General features: G+C 41.5%; 1 protein-coding gene across 1 annotated transcript in view; it reads right to left on the bottom strand.

Moving 5' to 3' along the window:
• Nucleotides 1–221: 221 nt before the first annotated feature.
• The window catches only part of LOC137644433 (uncharacterized), a 49,657-nt gene continuing 31,214 nt past the window's right edge, over nucleotides 222–18,664 (bottom strand). Inside the window, exons 3-4 of the mRNA XM_068377410.1 lie at nucleotides 2,305–2,421; nucleotides 222–1,817 (exon numbers count right to left, since the gene is read on the bottom strand). Coding sequence (XP_068233511.1) covers nucleotides 1,536–1,817; nucleotides 2,305–2,421 — 399 coding nt within the window. The 3' untranslated portion in view covers nucleotides 222–1,535. The remainder of the gene's footprint in view (nucleotides 1,818–2,304; nucleotides 2,422–18,664) is intronic.

Genomic DNA, 18,664 nt, shown 5'->3' with positions numbered 1-18,664 from the left:
GTAAATAGGAAAGGTATTTTTGAGCCTTTGTGTATTAAAATGTAACACTTTAGTTCACAAGTAAACAAAATAATTGCAAAATATTATATATCTATACGTTAGTAGAGTTGCGTCTGCTGTATGGAGGTGATAATGAAGACCTTGCTTCAGTGATAATTGTAGGCAAAGAAAGGCATATCTGTTGGAAAAAAAAAACTTTATTTCGATACAATTAAAGAAGAAAACAATGCTGTTTTCCATGGGCGTGTTGTAAATGAGCATATAATGATAACATTGTAAAATGAAGGAAATAATGAAACTAAAGTTTTCAGTTTTATTCTAGGACAAAGAGCACACTCGCTGAAGAGCATAGCCGTTATTGGCTTTCACAAGGCAATTGATTTTAACATTTGTGTAAGAAATCTGAAGGACAAAACAAACATCCTTATATGAATATCTCTCCTTATGATATAAATAAACAAAAAATATCAAACAGCTATAGAATATTTTTAAAGAAATTTTATTAAAAAAACGGAATCAATAAAAATCTTAAATTCTTTAATACTCAAAGTTGAAATTGAAATTTAGTTGGGGAGAGTGAATTCAAATAGATCTTTTGGAATGAAACTTTACATTTAAGCGATGCTATTTTTATAATAATAGAAATGAAATGAATGAAATAGATCTAAATTATTTGCCTTTGATCCTTTTACAGATAAAAGAAGCCCATATAAACAGAGAAAATCAAGAACTGCAATGCATACCTACCATTAAAAGACAAACCCTATCCTACAAAAATAATGATAACGTTCCATTGATTTTGGAGGGCTTCCGAAACAGATTGAATTAATAATATTTGAGAAAAAGAACTATTTCCTTATATGAATATCACTATACAAAAGCAAAAATCCTTACAGTACTACTGACTGTAATGTTAACGTGGAAAACTCCGAAAATATTAACATTTTCGAATTCTCAATAGATTCAGACCTGTCTGGAATAAAAGATGAAGCGTAGAGTAATAAAGATATTACCAATCATAATTTATTTTTCTTCAGTTGTTGAAATAATATTCTGGATGAGATATTTAGAAGAAACCCACCATCACCATTGGAAAAACCCCATAGGCTTACTATTTATCCGAGAGTAAAAAGAGTTATGGAACGGTGAATATTTGTACATTTGTGCAAGTCAATGAGGGTTGATATGGCAGTTTTTATCATTTGTATGTGTTGTTCCTTTGTGGGTCATTCCAAACTGCATATTGTAAATTCTGTTTCCCAAGCTTTCACTAGAAAAATGACAAATGAGAAGAGAACACTGCATGGTCTGATCTATATTTAGAGAAAAAATGCTTCTTGGGAATAACTTTACGATGCTAACCCCATACAAATCTAATTGAAAGATACTACAATTCATATGTTCACCAATGATGATCTCACAGACACACTAGAGCTGAACTTTGCCTTTGAAATAGACAATTCAAAGCATAGCGATGATTGATTAGGATGTACCTGGCGATGATCGTCTCCTGCTTCCGAAAGCGAATACAAGAATCAAAGAACCAGAAGATCTTTCATGAATGTCATCTCTTCCTCGTCCTCCTCGCTCGGGATGTCAATACCATCCTTCTCCTTTTCCCTGTCTAACGTGACCTCTTGACCCAGGTCCGACGTTGGTGTCAGACTAATGTTATTAGTGTTTGGTCCATCGCCTGTGACCAAGACGGTAGAGTTGTCACTGAGTGAGGTAGGGTAAGGGTCATTTCCGGTATGGCTGTTTATATCTCTCAGAGAATTTATAGTATTGTCTGAGTTACCTGAATATGGGCTGGTTATCTGCAAAGTAAGTGATTCAAGTAAGGAATTTTTGTTATAAATAGGTCCATATATAACAGAACTAAGTTGTCGTGAATTTTGCCTTACTGTCTCACTACCGAGATCCCGAATGCTACTGAAAAGTATGGAATTTAGTTCAAAGAGATGTGGCTGGGAGCCAGGGTGCAGGGAAGGACAAAGGTTAAGTAATTGAGTTGGGCGAGATATAATCAATATGAAATATGTGAACAGTAGGAGAAATAGATTTGGGGTAAACTTATATGAAGCTGTGGTTAAGAAGTTTGGCTTGAACATACCAGCGTTTAGTAAACTCGATTTTAGGTCAGCTCTTCAGCAAGGAAATTCATTTTATAGATTACTACAGAAAACATTGTCAGAACATATTTCTTTTGGTAGCTCTTCGTGTAACTTAATGCAATCTAGAAATATTAACCTAAAAATATGTGTCATTGACTGTCTCGAACAACAACAATAAACAAGATGTTACCCCTCTTTCTCCAGCTCTTCTGGCTGCAAGCACCACCGCTGCCGCCACAACAGCTGCTGCTGCTCTTCTTCTTGTTCTGGGGCGAGCTACTGCCGCCGCCACTTGCCTCACTACCTCCTGGAAATAAGGTACATATATAAATAAAAAGCAAATACTAATTAATTATGCTTATCCAATCGCCTTTCGCTATGGGGAAATTATTGTTTGTATTTGTCTAAAATATGATATTTAAGATATTTTTTTTTACAATTTTGATATATAATTTCGTGCTACTTTGTAAATATTCTATAAGCTCCACCTAATCCGTACTTCTATCATAAGTAGCTCCTGGATGGTTTACAAAATTCCTGAAAGTTAAGAGCTTCTGTCGTCTTGAATTAAGGCATGGTCGAATCTAAATTATATACTGTACAGACTCAGATATATACATTCTTACTGTAACTTGTAGGCTAGGTATATAAATTTTTGGGCTCAAGCCATGGCGTCCTGATGGAAGGTTCCTGTTTGGTAGCTTCCTTGGGTATAAAACTACTAAGATATTCCCAGAGAATTTAACCACAGGTTATCACAGAATTCTAACTTCTGGAGCGAGTATCTCAAAGGTTTCCCTTTAAGACATCGTAATACAACAGGGGACACGCATGTCTGGTCGTGCCACATAGCTATCTCCACCCCGAACAGAGTTAACGCTTCGGTGTGTAAGGGCTGAGAATAGCTGGGAGCCGTTCCACAGCTAATCTCACTCGTGGCTACTACTGATACTCGAGACGTAAACAAACGGACGCCATTGCTCTAATGACGTCACGAGCGTCTTTATCCTTTGTTTAGTAGCTGCCCTACTGAGACGGATTTTCCCTTGTGTGAACTTTATCGTTTTGCATCTTCGCTATGTCGTTACCTTCAGCCTCGCCTTCTTCTGGAAAGTTGAGTACAAGGTTCCAGTATTGTTTAATTAAGCTCTGGCCGTAAAGTAAATATTATTTTGCGAAATAATTGATGTTTTGTGGCAGAGCTGTGCCTCTACCGGACCCGCCATTTTATGGCGTCGTTGTTGTTTTGCATGTCTTATTTAGTTAGCCACAACAACGCTTCCGGCTTTATATACTAATCGAATACATTAGTTTATTTAGTCTTCATAGCTAGGAACTTTTATTTCGTGTTTAGACGCTTTTTATCGGTCATCGATTGACCTCATACCAGTCGGCTACTATAGCCCCCAGGCCAGGAGCCTATATACAAGTGTTCATGCATGATTTATCAGTGATCCTAGACTAAGTTATGAAGATAGTGGCATTATTATTTTACAATACTTTTGACTAGTGATGCAAATGTTTTCGCCTTCAGGGACCATATAGGGGATAGGCTAGTCAGTGATTCTTACTAGCCTAACCTAACCTTAGGACCCCTATATGCTTCCTTCATCCCCTGCCTTGGCATTCCCTCTAATTAGCCTTGATCCCTTTTCTGAGTTAAGGGATTCATTGTCTAATAGAGTATTATATCGCCTCTCAGTCCTCCCTAAAGGAATGAACCCCCTTTAGGATTGCGTCTGAGAGTGAGGTTAGGCTAGCCTACCTCTATGGCTAGGATAGTCTGCGACTTTCCTGCGATAGCGATACGTCTTCTTCCTTGCCTAGTTCAGGACTTTTAGCCCTGATCTAGGTCGGGTTAGGAAGGTTTCTCTGTTCCATGCTGAAACTGTACTCTTGCACCGTTTTAGCCGATCAGCCTAATCTTAGGTTAGGGAGTGTCCTCCCTTCCCTTTGTGGCCGCTCTGGTACAGAAACCCTTCCTGGGAAGACCCCTCTCTTCTCCCTCCCCACCTATCTCTTGTATAGCCTAGCCTATGCTTAGGTTAGTTTATACTCATCTGTCCCCTGTCCTACAACTCCTCCTTAGGGTGGATGAGTAGGGCTACCCGAGCTTCCTTGTGCAGTCCGCTCTGGTACATATACCTTCATAGTGTCCTATAAGGTTAGTTCCTAGTGTAGCTCTGCATAAGGGAGTCTCCCCCCCCCCCCATCTTGGGTGTTCCCTAGTCCTCCCTTGGGCTACCTGCTCCCGGTCCCTAGTGACCCCTGCATATGGATGATAGAGCCTGTCTCTATCATGGGTACACCCCCTCAGGGAGGGGGAGGGATGTCTGGAACCCTGAAGGTACTTCCTGCATCCTTCCCCCCCTCCCCCTGTCTCTCTATCTATCTGGGTGCCGGTCTCTTGCCGCCTCTTATGCCGGCAATACCTGCCTCTTGGTGACTTCCCTACCCTTGCCGCCAGCCCCCCGTGTTCCGAGGGACTGCCGGCTGCCGCCGGCTACTACCGGCGGCTCTCCTACTCCTATCTAATCGTCCGCTTGCCGGTCGATCTCCGGAGTGCCGGCATATACTGCCGGCAACCCGATACTACCTGTACCATCCTTACCCCAGTCACCAATCCGGCATCCTCCGGCTGCCGGAGCCGCCGCTCCCTGCCGGCGTGCCGCCGTTGTGCCGGCGGCCGCCATCCTGGTATCTAACTGACTTTTGAAAATTGTCTGTTCTAATGCCAGAATCTATGCTGGAGCGAGCTCCGGCGTGCCGGCGGCTTGCCGGATACCCCGGAGGCGTCAAGAATACTTGCACCCCCTCTCTGTAGCTATCATAAGACTAAGATAGCCCTACCTGGCAAATAGATAAGCTGCTTTGCTTCTAAGATCAGTACCTAGTACTGCTCTATTAGTGATCATGCTGTCTCTTTGCATTCTTCTATTTCCAGCATGCTATGTGCATCTTAGCACGGCTGGTTGCCAGAAGCAGTTACCCTTAATGAGACCTTCTGGCTCTTATCTGGGAACCGAATGAATTCGATCCCAACCTTGTCCTTGGCTTTCCATGGAGTTCCAATATAATGGGAATCCTAGGAAACTATATCCAATGATCTCGGTCATTTGGATTATCCCAGGACCAAGCCTATGGTAACCAGCCGGGCGAGATGCATGGAGCGTGTTCTCCTTTACTGTTTCACTCTCTATGCATCACACCTTATATAAGTTAAAATTAATGATTAATATTAACTTAATTTAAGAGCCATTCCTATGACTCCCCCATACTCATTTCCTCTTTCTTCCACAGGAGGAGCAGATGAAGTGCGATTTCGCATACTGTGCCGTGAAACGCTCCCAGTTTTACGGACATACGGCGTGCAGGACTCACGCCCCTTGCTCAGACAAGAGAGGGGATTGGAAGTTCTGGAATCCACTGGATTGTACGGTCTGCCAGGCCTACCTAGTTGAGGCCTTCCATAACCCTCCCTCAGCGGAGGTTAGAGACATTGCTCGTGAGAAACTGCGCAAGTGGGTGCGTGGTTTTCAGAGGAATGCCACTGGACCGTACCTGGCCACCGAAGAACTGAGGTCCCTGCTGTTCCCTAAGGCCTCCCCTGATTCAGTGGTTCCAAAGGAAGCAATCCCCACTGTCCAAATTACGGTGGAACCTGATGTGGTCATGGCTCAGTCCATGCACGAGTGTCGCCTAGATTCCGAAGAGGATGAACAGATCTCTGACGTCTCGGAAGACACGGAGAAGACGCTTATGGCTCAAGGAGCCGAAGAGGACGAAGACAAGGTGGAATACACCGAGTCGGAGATTGGAGCTACTCCCTCGTCCATCCCTCCGCCTACTCCTACACCGACGGATGTGTCCATTCCGTCTACCTCCTCGACCCCGGATCCTTCTTCCTCTACACAAGAACTGATCCGACTGATTAGAGCTGTCATGGACGACAGACTGAAGGAGAACCAGGAGTCCATCAGGTCTATGATTGGATCCAGAGAACCGAAGAAGATCTCGGTTAAGGATCTCCCAGCTTGCTCTCATGCCAACCCGTGGAGGTATGCAGAGCATATGGTTATTGCGACCGGCAGGATCTTTGTTAGTGACAAAATCGGCACGGTCCCGTTGGAAGATGTGGAATTCTTCCCAAGCTTCGAGGCCTACCCGGACTGTTACGTCCGGCTTCGTTCTGAACCTGCCTCGAAGGAGGAGACCGAACCTAAGGAAGAGATAGTGTTCGATCTCGCAAAGGCCCAGGCTATGCTAGCCTCCGCATTTAAGAGCAGGGGCTTTACCTGCTCTAAGCTTCCTGCCTTGAGCAAGAAGCATCCTACTTATGTCGCTCCCGACACTGCGATTCTTCCATTTTTGGAAAAGGCCTTGGCTGCATGCCTTAAGGCGGCGGAAGAAGGGAAACCCTGCCCTGCACTGGAGGAGTGCAGACCCTTCTCCATCGTAACGCCCCCTGACACTAGACAATGGAAAGATGTCCAACATACTTTCGTTGTGGGTAGGCTCGATCCTGACGTTGCCGGACGTCAGTTTAATGAAGACCTCCCTAAGCTCAATGATCACCTCCTTCGCCGGGAACAAGACACGAAGGAGAGGCTTGCAGCGTCTCTTTCTCATCAAGTCCAACTTGAAGTTATGGCCTGTGACACAGCAGTACCCGATCACTACATGGTACTGGCCAAATCCCACTTACTGACGGTAATGAAGGACTTGTACCACTTCATAAAGGCTCGTAGAGCCTGTCGTGAATTCGTGTTTGTCGGTGCCACCGTGAAACACGAACCCCGGAGGCTGATTTCCTCCAACATCTGGGGAAAGCACCTGTTTCCTTCGGACCTTGTCAAGGAAATAACGGACAGAGCCGCCACGGAGAATAGGAACCTTCTCCACAAGTGGGGCATGTCCAGGAAAAGGAAAACCTCTCAGGACGATGGACCTCAGCCTAAGAGGAAACCTCAGAAACCGAAACCCCAGCAACGTCAACAAAGACGTCAGTTTCCGGGACCCGCTACCTCCCAAGTGGTTGCCCAACCACAACAGACCTTTCAATTGGTCCCCCAACCGGTGTTGTCACAGTCACCGGTCTTCACCCCTGCCTTTGAACAGCCATCCACTACCTTTCATGCCAGAGGTAGAGGCTCGTCCAGGGGTGCAAGCAGAGACGCCTCTCGTCGTCCCTCCAGAGGTAGAGGAGGAAAGGGAGCTAGCGGCCGAGGCAACAAGTCCTCGGGACACCAGAAGCAATGAAGTGCTTCCGGTGGGAGGAAGACTCCGCCAATTCCAGGATCGTTGGACCTTCGATCCTTGGGCACACAGCATCATCAAGAACGGTCTAGGCTGGAGTTGGGTGCAACCACCCCCAATCTTCCAGCGGTTCTTCCAACAATCGACCCCCATTCTGGAAGAATATGTTCTAGACCTCTTGAACAAGAAGGTGATAAGGAAGGTAAAGTCCACCAGGTTCCAAGGGAGACTGTTTTGCGTTCCCAAGAAGGACTCAGACAAGCTCAGAGTCATTCTGGACTTATCCCCCCTCAACAAGTTCATAGAGAACAACAAATTCAAGATGCTGACGCTTCAACAAATAAGGACCCTTCTGCCTCAAGGTTCCTACACGGTCTCTATAGACCTGGCGGATGCCTATTGGCACATTCCAATGAACCATCATGCTTCCTCCTACCTAGGATTTCGACTCCAAAGGAAAAGCTACGCCTTCCGGGCCATGCCATTCGGCCTCAATGTGGCCCCTCGGATCTTCACAAAGCTGGCGGATGCCATAGTACAACAGCTCCGCCTAAGAAACGTCCAGGTGATGGCCTACCTCGACGACTGGCTAGTCTGGGCTCCATCGCCCGAAGAGTGTACAAAGTCTTGCGACGAAGTTACCCAGTACCTAGAACACCTGGGATTCAAGATCAACGAGAAGAAATCTCGCCTCTCTCCAGCTCAGAAGTTTCAGTGGCTGGGAATCCACTGGAATCTTCAGTCACACCGCCTTTCCATCCCCCAGAAGAAAAGGAAGGAAATAGCAGGGTCTGTCAAGCGACTACTGAAATCCAAACGCATTTCAAGACGACAGCAGGAACGAGTTCTAGGCTCTCTACAATTCGCCTCAGTGACAAACCCAGTGCTTCGTGCACAGCTAAAGGATGCCGCGGGAGTCTGGAGACGATCGGCATCCATCGCTCGAAGAGACCTCAAGAGACGGCTTCCAAACAGACTTCGACGCCTCCTAAAGCCGTGGTCGGAAGCAATGGCCCTGAAAAGGTCCATTCCTCTCCAACACCCTCCTCCATCACTCAACATCCACACGGATGCCTCACTGGAGGGCTGGGGAGGTCACTCCCACCTGAAACAAGCTCAAGGGACCTGGTCTCCACTATTCAAGACGTTCCACATAAACATCTTGGAGGCCATGGCGGTCCTTCTTACTCTGAAGAAGCTATCCCCGCCGCCCTCGATCCACATCCGTCTAACCCTAGACAACTCGGTGGTAGTTCGTTGTCTCAATCGCCAGGGCTCAAGATCGCCCCAGATAAATCAGGTGCTTCTCCCAATCTTCCGTCTGGCGGAGAAGAAGAAGTGGCACCTGTCTGCAGTTCACCTACAAGGATTCCGCAACGTGACAGCGGATGCTCTATCTCGGACAAACCCGATAGAGTCGGAATGGTCTCTAGACGCAAGATCATTCTCCTTCATCTCTCATCAAGTCCCAGAACTTCAGATAGATCTCTTTGCAACGAGCGACAACAATCAACTTCCTCTGTACGTAGCCCCGTACGAGGACCCCAAAGCAGAAGCGGTGGACGCCATGTCACTGGACTGGAACAGATGGTCGAAGATATACCTGTTCCCTCCCACCAACCTTCTGTTGAAAGTCCTCTCCAAACTGAGAACCTTCAAAGGGACAGCGGCCCTAGTGGCTCCCAAGTGGCCCCGGAGCAACTGGTACCCCCTGGTCCTGGAGCTGCAGCCCAAGCTGATCCCTCTCCCGGGCCCAGTTCTCTCTCAACAAGTACAGAAGTCGACTGTCTTCGCTTCATCATCGAAAATCAAGGACCTTCATCTCATGATTTTCTCTCCCTTGCCGCAAAGAAGAGGTTTGGGATCTCGAAGAAAAGTCTAGACTTCCTAGAGGAATACAAGACCGAATCCACGAGACGGCAATATGAATCATCCTGGAGGAAATGGGTCTCCTTTGTTAAAGCAAAAAATCCTAAAGAAATCACCATTGATTTCTGTATGTCCTTCTTCATTCACCTTCATGGACAAGGATTAGCAGCCAATACGATTTCAACCTGCAAATCGGCTTTGACTAGACCAATTCTATATGCTTTCCAAATTGATCTGTCCAACGACATCTTTAACAAACTGCCGAAAGCATGTGCTCGCCTACGCCCAGCACCCCCTCCGAAACCGATCTCCTGGTCACTAGACAAGGTGCTCCATTTCGCCTCCAACTTGGACAACGATTCATGCCCCCTCAAGGATCTGACTCAGAAAGTTATATTTTTATTTGCTCTCGCCTCGGGAGCTCGAGTCAGCGAAATAGTGGCATTATCAAGAGAAGAGGGACACATCCTGTTTGCTGATTCAGGAGAAGTGACCCTCTCCCCTGATCCGACGTTTCTCGCCAAAAATGAATTACCCACCAAAAGATGGGGCCCTTGGAGAATATGCCCCCTGAAGGAGGATGTCTCTCTATGTCCAGTAGAGAGCCTCAAGGTCTATCTTCGCAGAACTTCAAACTTTGGTGGAGGCCAACTCTTCAAAGGAGAAACATCGGGCAGCGACCTGTCACTGAAACAATTAAGAGCGAAAATCACCTACTTCATTCGCAGAGCGGATCCGAACAGTACACCCGCTGGTCATGATCCTAGAAAAGTGGCATCTTCTCTGAACTTCTTTCAGAGCATGGACTTTGAGAGCCTTAAAAACTTTACGGGCTGGAAGTCCTCGCGAGTTTTCTTTAAACATTATGCGAAACAAGTGCACGAAATCAAACATTTTGTGGTAGCCGCAGGTAGTGTTATGAAACCTGCACCTAACTCTGCGTAGAACAGTGAGTTATTTGGGACTCTAACTCTTCGGGTGCCTATGTTGACCCTCGAGTGATTCATAGTGATGTCTAAAAACACTTAGTGCTTTTATAACTGTTCTTATCCCAGGTGAAATGTCATAGTGTTACACAAGTGCCGCATGCCTTGAGCATGATGTGTTATTTAAAGACTTGCGTTCCTCGAGAACGAGTACCTACTAATCCTGAAATTCCCTTTCAGATTCAAGAGCAAGCCTTTATTTCTATGTACATTATTATTACTGTAAATGAACTTTACTTTTGCTGTAAATTATTTAATTTCTGCATTGTGAAATAAAATTTCTATTTTATTACTTATGCGTCTCTTTCAGCTCCTACTTACTATGAAATACATACTGTCATAGTTTTATTTATTCCTCCTTTCTTATGGTCATGAAGAATTTAAGATGTCTATCCTTAAATTATATTCACCTTGTCTCAGTAAGGTTCCTACTCGAATACTTACTTCTGATAATCAGGAGATGAATCCTACACACAGTGCCCAACCACCACTGACCTACTCAGAATGTTCCTATACAAATATCAAACATTCTGCTTCATCTCTAAGCTCTTAAAAAGCTCTTCTGTCAAGATGAATAGTCCTTCAATACCACTTTGACGTCGGCATAGCCCATGGGAACTTCCTACCAATGGGGGGCAGGATACTTCGTTCCTATGGTTCTTATCTAAGATTACTTTGCTATTTTGTCAATGCCTAGGCACTTAACTCTGGGGGAAAATCTACCACGATACATTGATTCTCTGGTACTCTTCCATCAGGACGCCATGGCTTGAGCCCAAAAAACGGATTTTGAGCGAAGCGAAAAATCTATTTTTGGGTGAGATAGCCATGGCGTCCTGATGGACCCTCCCTACTACTTCGTCAGTTTGTTCCCACCCTACACAATTGTATCATGGTGATGGGCAGCAACTGGCGCCAGGATAAAGACGCTCGTGACGTCATTAGAGCAATGGCGTCCGTTTGTTTACGTCTCGAGTATCAGTAGTAGCCACGAGTGAGATTAGCTGTGGAACGGCTCCCAGCTATTCTCAGCCCTTACACACCGAAGCGTTAACTCTGTTCGGGGTGGAGATAGCTATGTGGCACGACCAGACATGCGTGTCCCCTGTTGTATTACGATGTCTTAAAGGGAAACCTTTGAGATACTCGCTCCAGAAGTTAGAATTCTGTGATAACCTGTGGTTAAATTCTCTGGGAATATCTTAGTAGTTTTATACCCAAGGAAGCTACCAAACAGGAACCTTCCATCAGGACGCCATGGCTATCTCACCCAAAAATAGATTTTTCGCTTCGCTCAAAATCCGTTGTTTGGAACGCTTGTAGGCCCAATCATTACTCATTTTTATTTAGGTAGAAGATATGTATAGGGAACCTGTCATTATAATGTTTGCGTTGATAAATCCGGGATCATCTTACATCATCAATAGAATGGTTCGTTTTAGATTGCCCTACCTTATGCGAGCCACGGGCTCTTCTACCTCTTCGCCTATAGAAACTGCACGTGCGACTAGTAGCCTACCCATCAAAATAATTTCATCATATGTTTTTATTTTCATTATAAACCCGTTAAAATTTGAATCATATTCTGAAATTAATAAGTTATGAGGCTGGCTGACTGTTGTGCAAACTCTCCTAAGCCATTTTATTTTCAATCTTTCTTTCCAGTTAATGTGACACTCTTCTTTATTTCTTCATCTTTGGCTTTGATCTAACTGATTTTATTCATTAATTAGTTTATTTAAAGTGTATATAAGTATTTCCTCTGCTCATTTATTCTTGCCGCTCCTCTCATTCCAACTTCCATAGAGGCAAATTAGCCCCTCGATTCTAGGGACAAAAATGCTTATACAAATAGTTATCCCATATAGAAATAATTAAATCCCCAACTAAATATGTGTTATTTTGTTAAATGTATAATTTACATTAATTTCAAAATAGAATTCAAATTTTAACGGTTATATTATAAAGAATCACATACATAGACATTTAAAATATCGATATATTATGACATTATTTTGATGCCTACTGCACATAAAACAGCTCTATTGATCTTAATCCAGCATTTGTCGTTGAGGAATTTGTGGTTCTTATATGTTATTGTCGGTGTAAACTATTAGTCTTATGATCATTGCTTTATAAGAAATATAGATCTTCTACTAAGAATTCAGAGATATTTTGGAACTTTTCATTTGACCATAAACAAAAACCTTTATTGTCTTGAGGAAAGTCTTAAAAATATTTATTTCATCCCATTCTATCCTGAAATCAGTTGCGATAAAGCCTAGTTTACAGCTTTAATAACTAATTATGTTTTTGTTTTTTCTTATTCAGATTCGTGGCCTTCTGTATTCATTCCACCAGTTAATCTCTGCCGTGATTTTCCAACATATCCACTCCTGTGTCATGTTCTCATTACTTTCCGAAATGTTCTGTATTACTGTCTTTGCACAGGTTACAAACATCCTCTCTGTTTTTTTCATGAAATTTTCTCTCATTTGGAATGCAATTAATTTTGTTTTCTTATTATTAGAAAGAAACTTGAAGGTCTATATAAATGTTGCAAAAAAACTTTAATCAAATGGGTTGTTATTTGTTATAATGTGAGGTTGGAACACTAAATTAAATAAAAACACAGCTTAATCCAGTGGCTTCCAACCTTTTATAACTCCCCCCCCCCTTATTCATTGAATGATACGTCCCCCCCCCCCACCCCACAAAAAAACCCCACCTCTTTCCTTAAATACTTTGATTTACTGGCATAGGCAGCACATGTTTATATACAATATATATCATCATCATCATCAGCTGTAACTAGTCCACTGCAGGACAAAACCCTCACACATGTACTTCCACGGCTGCCGTCTGTTTATAGACTTTCTATGTGTCTATACCCGCAAATTTTCTTAGCTCGCCAATCCATCGTCTTCTCTTCCTTTCCCTGTTTCATTTGCAACCTCTAGGGACCCATTCTGCAAATCTTTTTGTCCAAGTGGAAATACAACGATGATGTTTGTGACCTGTGCAAAGAAAATGATAAAGAACATTTTGGAAAGTGGAGAGAACAAGACACAAGAGTGGATATGTTGGTAAATCATAGAAGAAAGGTGATGGAAGGAAGACAGAAGAAGAAGGCCATGAATCTGAAAAGAAAAAACAAATTACTTGATAAAACTGTAAATTAGGCTTTATCGAATCTGATTTCAGGATAGAATGAGATAGAATAAATATTATTAAGACTTTCCCCAAGAGAAGAAAGGTTTTTGTATATGGTCAATAGAAAAGTTCCAAAATATATCTGAATTCTAAGCAGAAGGTCTAGTCATAGACACCTATATTTCTTACAAAGGATTGATTATGAGACTAATGGTTGGTAAACCAAAAATAAATATAAAAAGCTGCTAAAACGTATTTAGACCACAAGTCTATAGCTCTAAATGTTTTATGCTATGAATAATACGTAGTTTTTTTTTTTTTTTTTTTTTATTAATAATGTGGAGATTTTTTCAGTGTTGAGTGAGAACTTGTTAGTCCAGGAAAGTCTCCCTACGTCAGTTCCTAAAAGATCAACAGGAGAGGATAAGGAGCACTATCGCTCAGGGCACAAACACCCTGCTAATAACTTTACTTGGGAAACTGTACTCTGTCCAGAGGCCGGGGAGCTCCACACGTGAAAATAGAAGCAATTTGATGGCCTACTCTAGCTTTGTTAGGTCTAAGGTCATCTACACTCTTAGGGTCTGTTTCGGCTCCATCCAAGGGACCCCTGTGAGATGCTGGACAGGAATCTTATGTTAAATATTTATTGAGATAATGGCAAAAAATGGGAGCAGTGATGTAAAGTAAAGTTTAAAAGTTAAAAATATGGATCTTTACCTTCGAAGCAGATAGATTCAATACTAAGTCACTCACTAACACACTTATTTTTGGTTACTTACTCCTTTCAAATTATCGGGTATACTGTCCCGAAATTAAATATTCATAATAACATAACCAAATAAATGGAGGAGTAGAAATACGACGAGGTTTAATGAACCTAATCTTGATTTATTATACAAAATTACATTAAGAGAAATGGACATCTGAACATCAAACAAACACAAAATGTAACAAAAAGAAATGCAAATTAATAAAACATATGGTTGAGTAGACTCGTGGTCTTCTGCAATAATTAATAATTGAAATTGGGTCGGACATGTGGCCTGTGACCCCGAGACTGTGCTAGTCTCAAGAGCAAGAATGACATGCAAAACGGTACACACAATCTCACCGCACACAACCCAAAATATGTAACAGCCAGTTAGACCTAACTTAAGTAAAAATTAATCTAAGCTAAAAAGGGGGGAAAACTAAGTGGGCACATATTTTTGCCTGCGCTCCTTACAGAAGACAGTCCTTGTCCTCAAATGGTTGTTGACCGAATAGTTTCACAGTTGCGCCCTTGACTGACCCACTTCTAGAATCCTCACTTGTGGTAGATAGTCTCCTAGGCTCGTATCTTTCCTATCTCCAGCCGCAGGTCCTGGTGTGAGACTGTGAGTCGAGTTTTGGACCGGGGGGGGGGGGGGGGGGGGGCTAAGGCTTTTGCTGTGCGTATCTACGCTGTGACGTCACGAGCATGGCGTACGCTATTGTCAACAAGTTTTCCCGATGTTTCGGTAAAGAAAACTTAATGTAGGAGAGGACGTTTAAGGGGTAGCTAAAGTATTAGGAGAGAGCCTAAATTACAAAAGGAAGAAGATAATTCTTCACAAATAATGATATTGGTTGATACCAAAAATAAAAGCTTATAGAACCACTGAAAAAAGTAATATTACACGTACGAAAATTTACCCCCAAACACACCTTCCTGGATGTTTTTAAGATAATCCCAATGGTGATGCTCTGTTCGCCTTTGAAATGCAGAAATGTTCGGATTCAAGCTATATCTAATCCCAGTTACTTATATTCTTGCCGCTTTGTTAAGGTTTTAGATTGTTGGGGGCATATCCCGTAATTATGAAAATACAATGAATGTATTTACAATCAAAGGTTAGGTTTTGGATCAACAAGTTATTATGTTTACGGAGAATAAGCCAAGACCAACTATCATGCGCGAACTATACAAGATTCTTTATCATATTCACACGGTACAAATGGCTTTGTACAAATTCAAGTTCTTTTGCTAATCACTTAAAAATCACCCAGGATCATATTAACTCAATTTTACAAAGTATTTGGTGTGTATGTTAAAATCATGTCCAGTTCTGGTCACGCTAGTTTGCCTGTATCACCTGTTCGAGTTCACCGACTATAGACAGCCTCCCAGCTACAGCATGTACACTCATATCCAGTTTAGTTTGTAGAACGTTGGGACTCATCATATGTCCACTCGGATTTTAAAACTTTTGATATTCAATCAAAGGTTGGGTAGGGTGTGAGTCTATATCACAATGATAATGTTAAAGCCACTGCTGACTTGACCATTCAAACGGCGTTTGAGACATTGCAACTGCAGTCTTCCTTTTCATGAGAGTCGAATTTCAAAATCAATCCACTGCAACTGTTAACCTGATTGCAATCTGAGCCAGACACGAGGTCCCTTTATAAAATTCATGCGACCTTTCGTACACTAACCTTAGCCAGGGCTTGACCATGGGTCCTAGCCAGGGCTTGACCATGGGTCCTAGCCAGGGCTTGACCATGGGTCCTAGCCAGGGCTTGACCATGGGTCCTAGCCAGGGCTTGACCATGGGTCCTAGCCAGGGCTTGACCATGGGTCCTAGCCAGGGCACAGCGTCCCATCTATAATTTTCCCCTCGAAAACCCCATGGAATTTATTGAGTATTCTAGAGCGAAACTTCATGATTTCAAGCACAATATTGCCAATTGCAGTGTTAATTTGGAGAGCCCTAAGGACTTCAGATAGTGACTTTAATTAAGGTAAGAACTGTCCAGACCATTTGGAAAATGAAGGTATCAAAGTGGTTGGGTCAATCAAATATCTAGGAACAACAATTTAAAACAAGAGGAACAGTCTTAGAGAACACAAAGAACAACTATTTGATATAAGCTAAACAACCTGCATCTCAGCTAGAAGCTATTGTAGTTATCTTGATGATAGGAGAGGTCTTTTTAAAATGGGTAGCCATCCCAAGTCTATTGTACTTAGCAGAGACAATCTATCTAAATAAAAAAAAGAGATAGATAAAGTGCATGTATTAAAAATATAAAACTTACCGATGAATTTGAAGAGCTCCAAAGAATAGCCTACAATAATCAGTGGATTAACATCAGAAGTTATGTCCTCCTGTTACTACACCAGTGATATGAAAACAAAACTCAACTATGTGAGATATATCATCGAAAACAGTGAAAAAATTTCTTGATGTATTTGGATAACAACATGCGGAGTTGACAAAGGCAATTAAACAATATCCTCAAGTTCTGAACTTAAATAGCAGGGCCTCTTCAACGTAAAAGATCAGGATAAAGTTGTTATAAACATTACCCAGCATCTCACAACGATATTCTGGTCACTAAAACATGGCCTCATGTGGACGGCCTTAAAATGGACTTAGTAAAAACACAAGATAACGTCGCGGATAGTTTTTGTGTATTCTTGGAATGACGGCATATTATCTTTAAAACATAAGCCACTATGTAACAATGAATGTTGCAAGCTTTCAATTCAGATGGTTTAGTTCCTGTAAATGAAATATATTTCAAGTGTTTACCAGGTGCGAAGAAACACATCTGGAGTGTGATTGTGCATCTTTGTAGATGTAAATATTTTTCTGGTACTTTTCAACTCACTATTAGTGGCTTATGTCAAATTTCTGTGGAAATAAACTAGATAATCAAAGTCAATGCTTTTGTTCAAACCATTACGAGCGAAAAATAATAAGATTATTGGACTGAAGACACGAGAGGAAGATATAAGAAAGAAAAGCACCCTACAAATTTACTATGAATGAAAACCACAAATAGAGGAATGAAGAAAATATTTAGGAAATAAAATCGGCACTACTTTTTAGAACACTCACGAACACACTATTGTAGAACTGCAGTTGAGGAAGAAATCTACAATAGCAGATACAATGTGCAAATTGCGTGAAGAAGTAGACGAAACTTCAATAGATTTCTTATTAGATTAGAAAAAAAAACGAAATATAAGAAATAAGGGCAATTTACCACACAGAAAAGAAATAAGACATAAGAAGTCTGTTAGCATCCTGTTTGAGATAGAGAATGAAGGAAAGGGTGGCGTGGGACGAGTCCTGGTTCCTAACTGCTCACTCTGCAAAACGAGGTTTCCGGGCACTCTATCATATTATAGATAGATGCAAAACTTCTAAGCTTTTATATATATGTATGTATATATATACATATATATATATATATATATATATATATATATATATATATATATATATATGTGTGTGTGTGTGTGTGTGTGTGTGTGTGTGTGTGTGTGTGTATATATATATATATATATATATATATATATATATATATATATATATATATATATATATGTATATGTATATATATATGTATATATATATATATATATATATATATATATATATATATATATATATATATATATATATATATGTATATATATATATATATATATATATATATATATATATATATATATATATATATATATATATATATATATATATATTATTGTAATTCAGCTTAATTTACATGTACCATAACTAAATTACTAATGAAATAATTCTTAATCTTTCCTTCTATCCCATTCTACCTTGAAATCAGTTGGGATAATACTTTGCTATCATCAGTTTTGGCAACCTATTGTGGTCAGTTTAGACTTTTAAAATTCTACTTCCATGTGCATTGCGCTACTTATGTATGCAACAAGATTCATGCTCGGATTTTTGCAACATACCTACGCTTATATCTTGTTTTGTTGACTGTCCTGATTCTGAGTATGAAAATAAATGATCTGTAGCTTTTTCTTCATCTTTGTATACGTCATACACATCATCTATGAGGGGCCGTCTGGAAAGCAGTGACAAAACGTATTGGCTCAATCCTAGCTGCAGTGCACTGACGAAGTAGAAACTAGAACGTCAACAACACTCACACCATCACGCTGCTCACTCAATATTTCTGTTTTCCAAGTAAGAAAATGGAATTTTCGGAAGTCAGATGTAACATTTTTGGATTCTAACATTGTATGCTAAGAACACGAATATGGCCTGATTATTTTTATAAGTTTGATTGGGGAAATTAGCCAGAATAAGACATACATGAGTGAAGTAAAGGGCGTTCCTTTAAGAAGTGTGATGTGATACCTCGATGAAAAAGGAATTTAGTGTGTGGACTCGCTGTATGAGGAGGAGATACCATACGAAGGAAATTTTGCAATGTCAGCGTTTCTTTAACACTGAATTATATGAAACAAAAGTGATTGAAGATGTGTGC

This window comes from Palaemon carinicauda, chromosome 7 (assembly GCF_036898095.1).
Source record: "Palaemon carinicauda isolate YSFRI2023 chromosome 7, ASM3689809v2, whole genome shotgun sequence".
In the NCBI taxonomy this organism is placed as follows: domain Eukaryota; kingdom Metazoa; phylum Arthropoda; class Malacostraca; order Decapoda; family Palaemonidae; genus Palaemon; species Palaemon carinicauda.
Note: the sequence above shows the minus strand (reverse complement) of the source record. Positions and strands in the feature narration are given on the sequence as shown.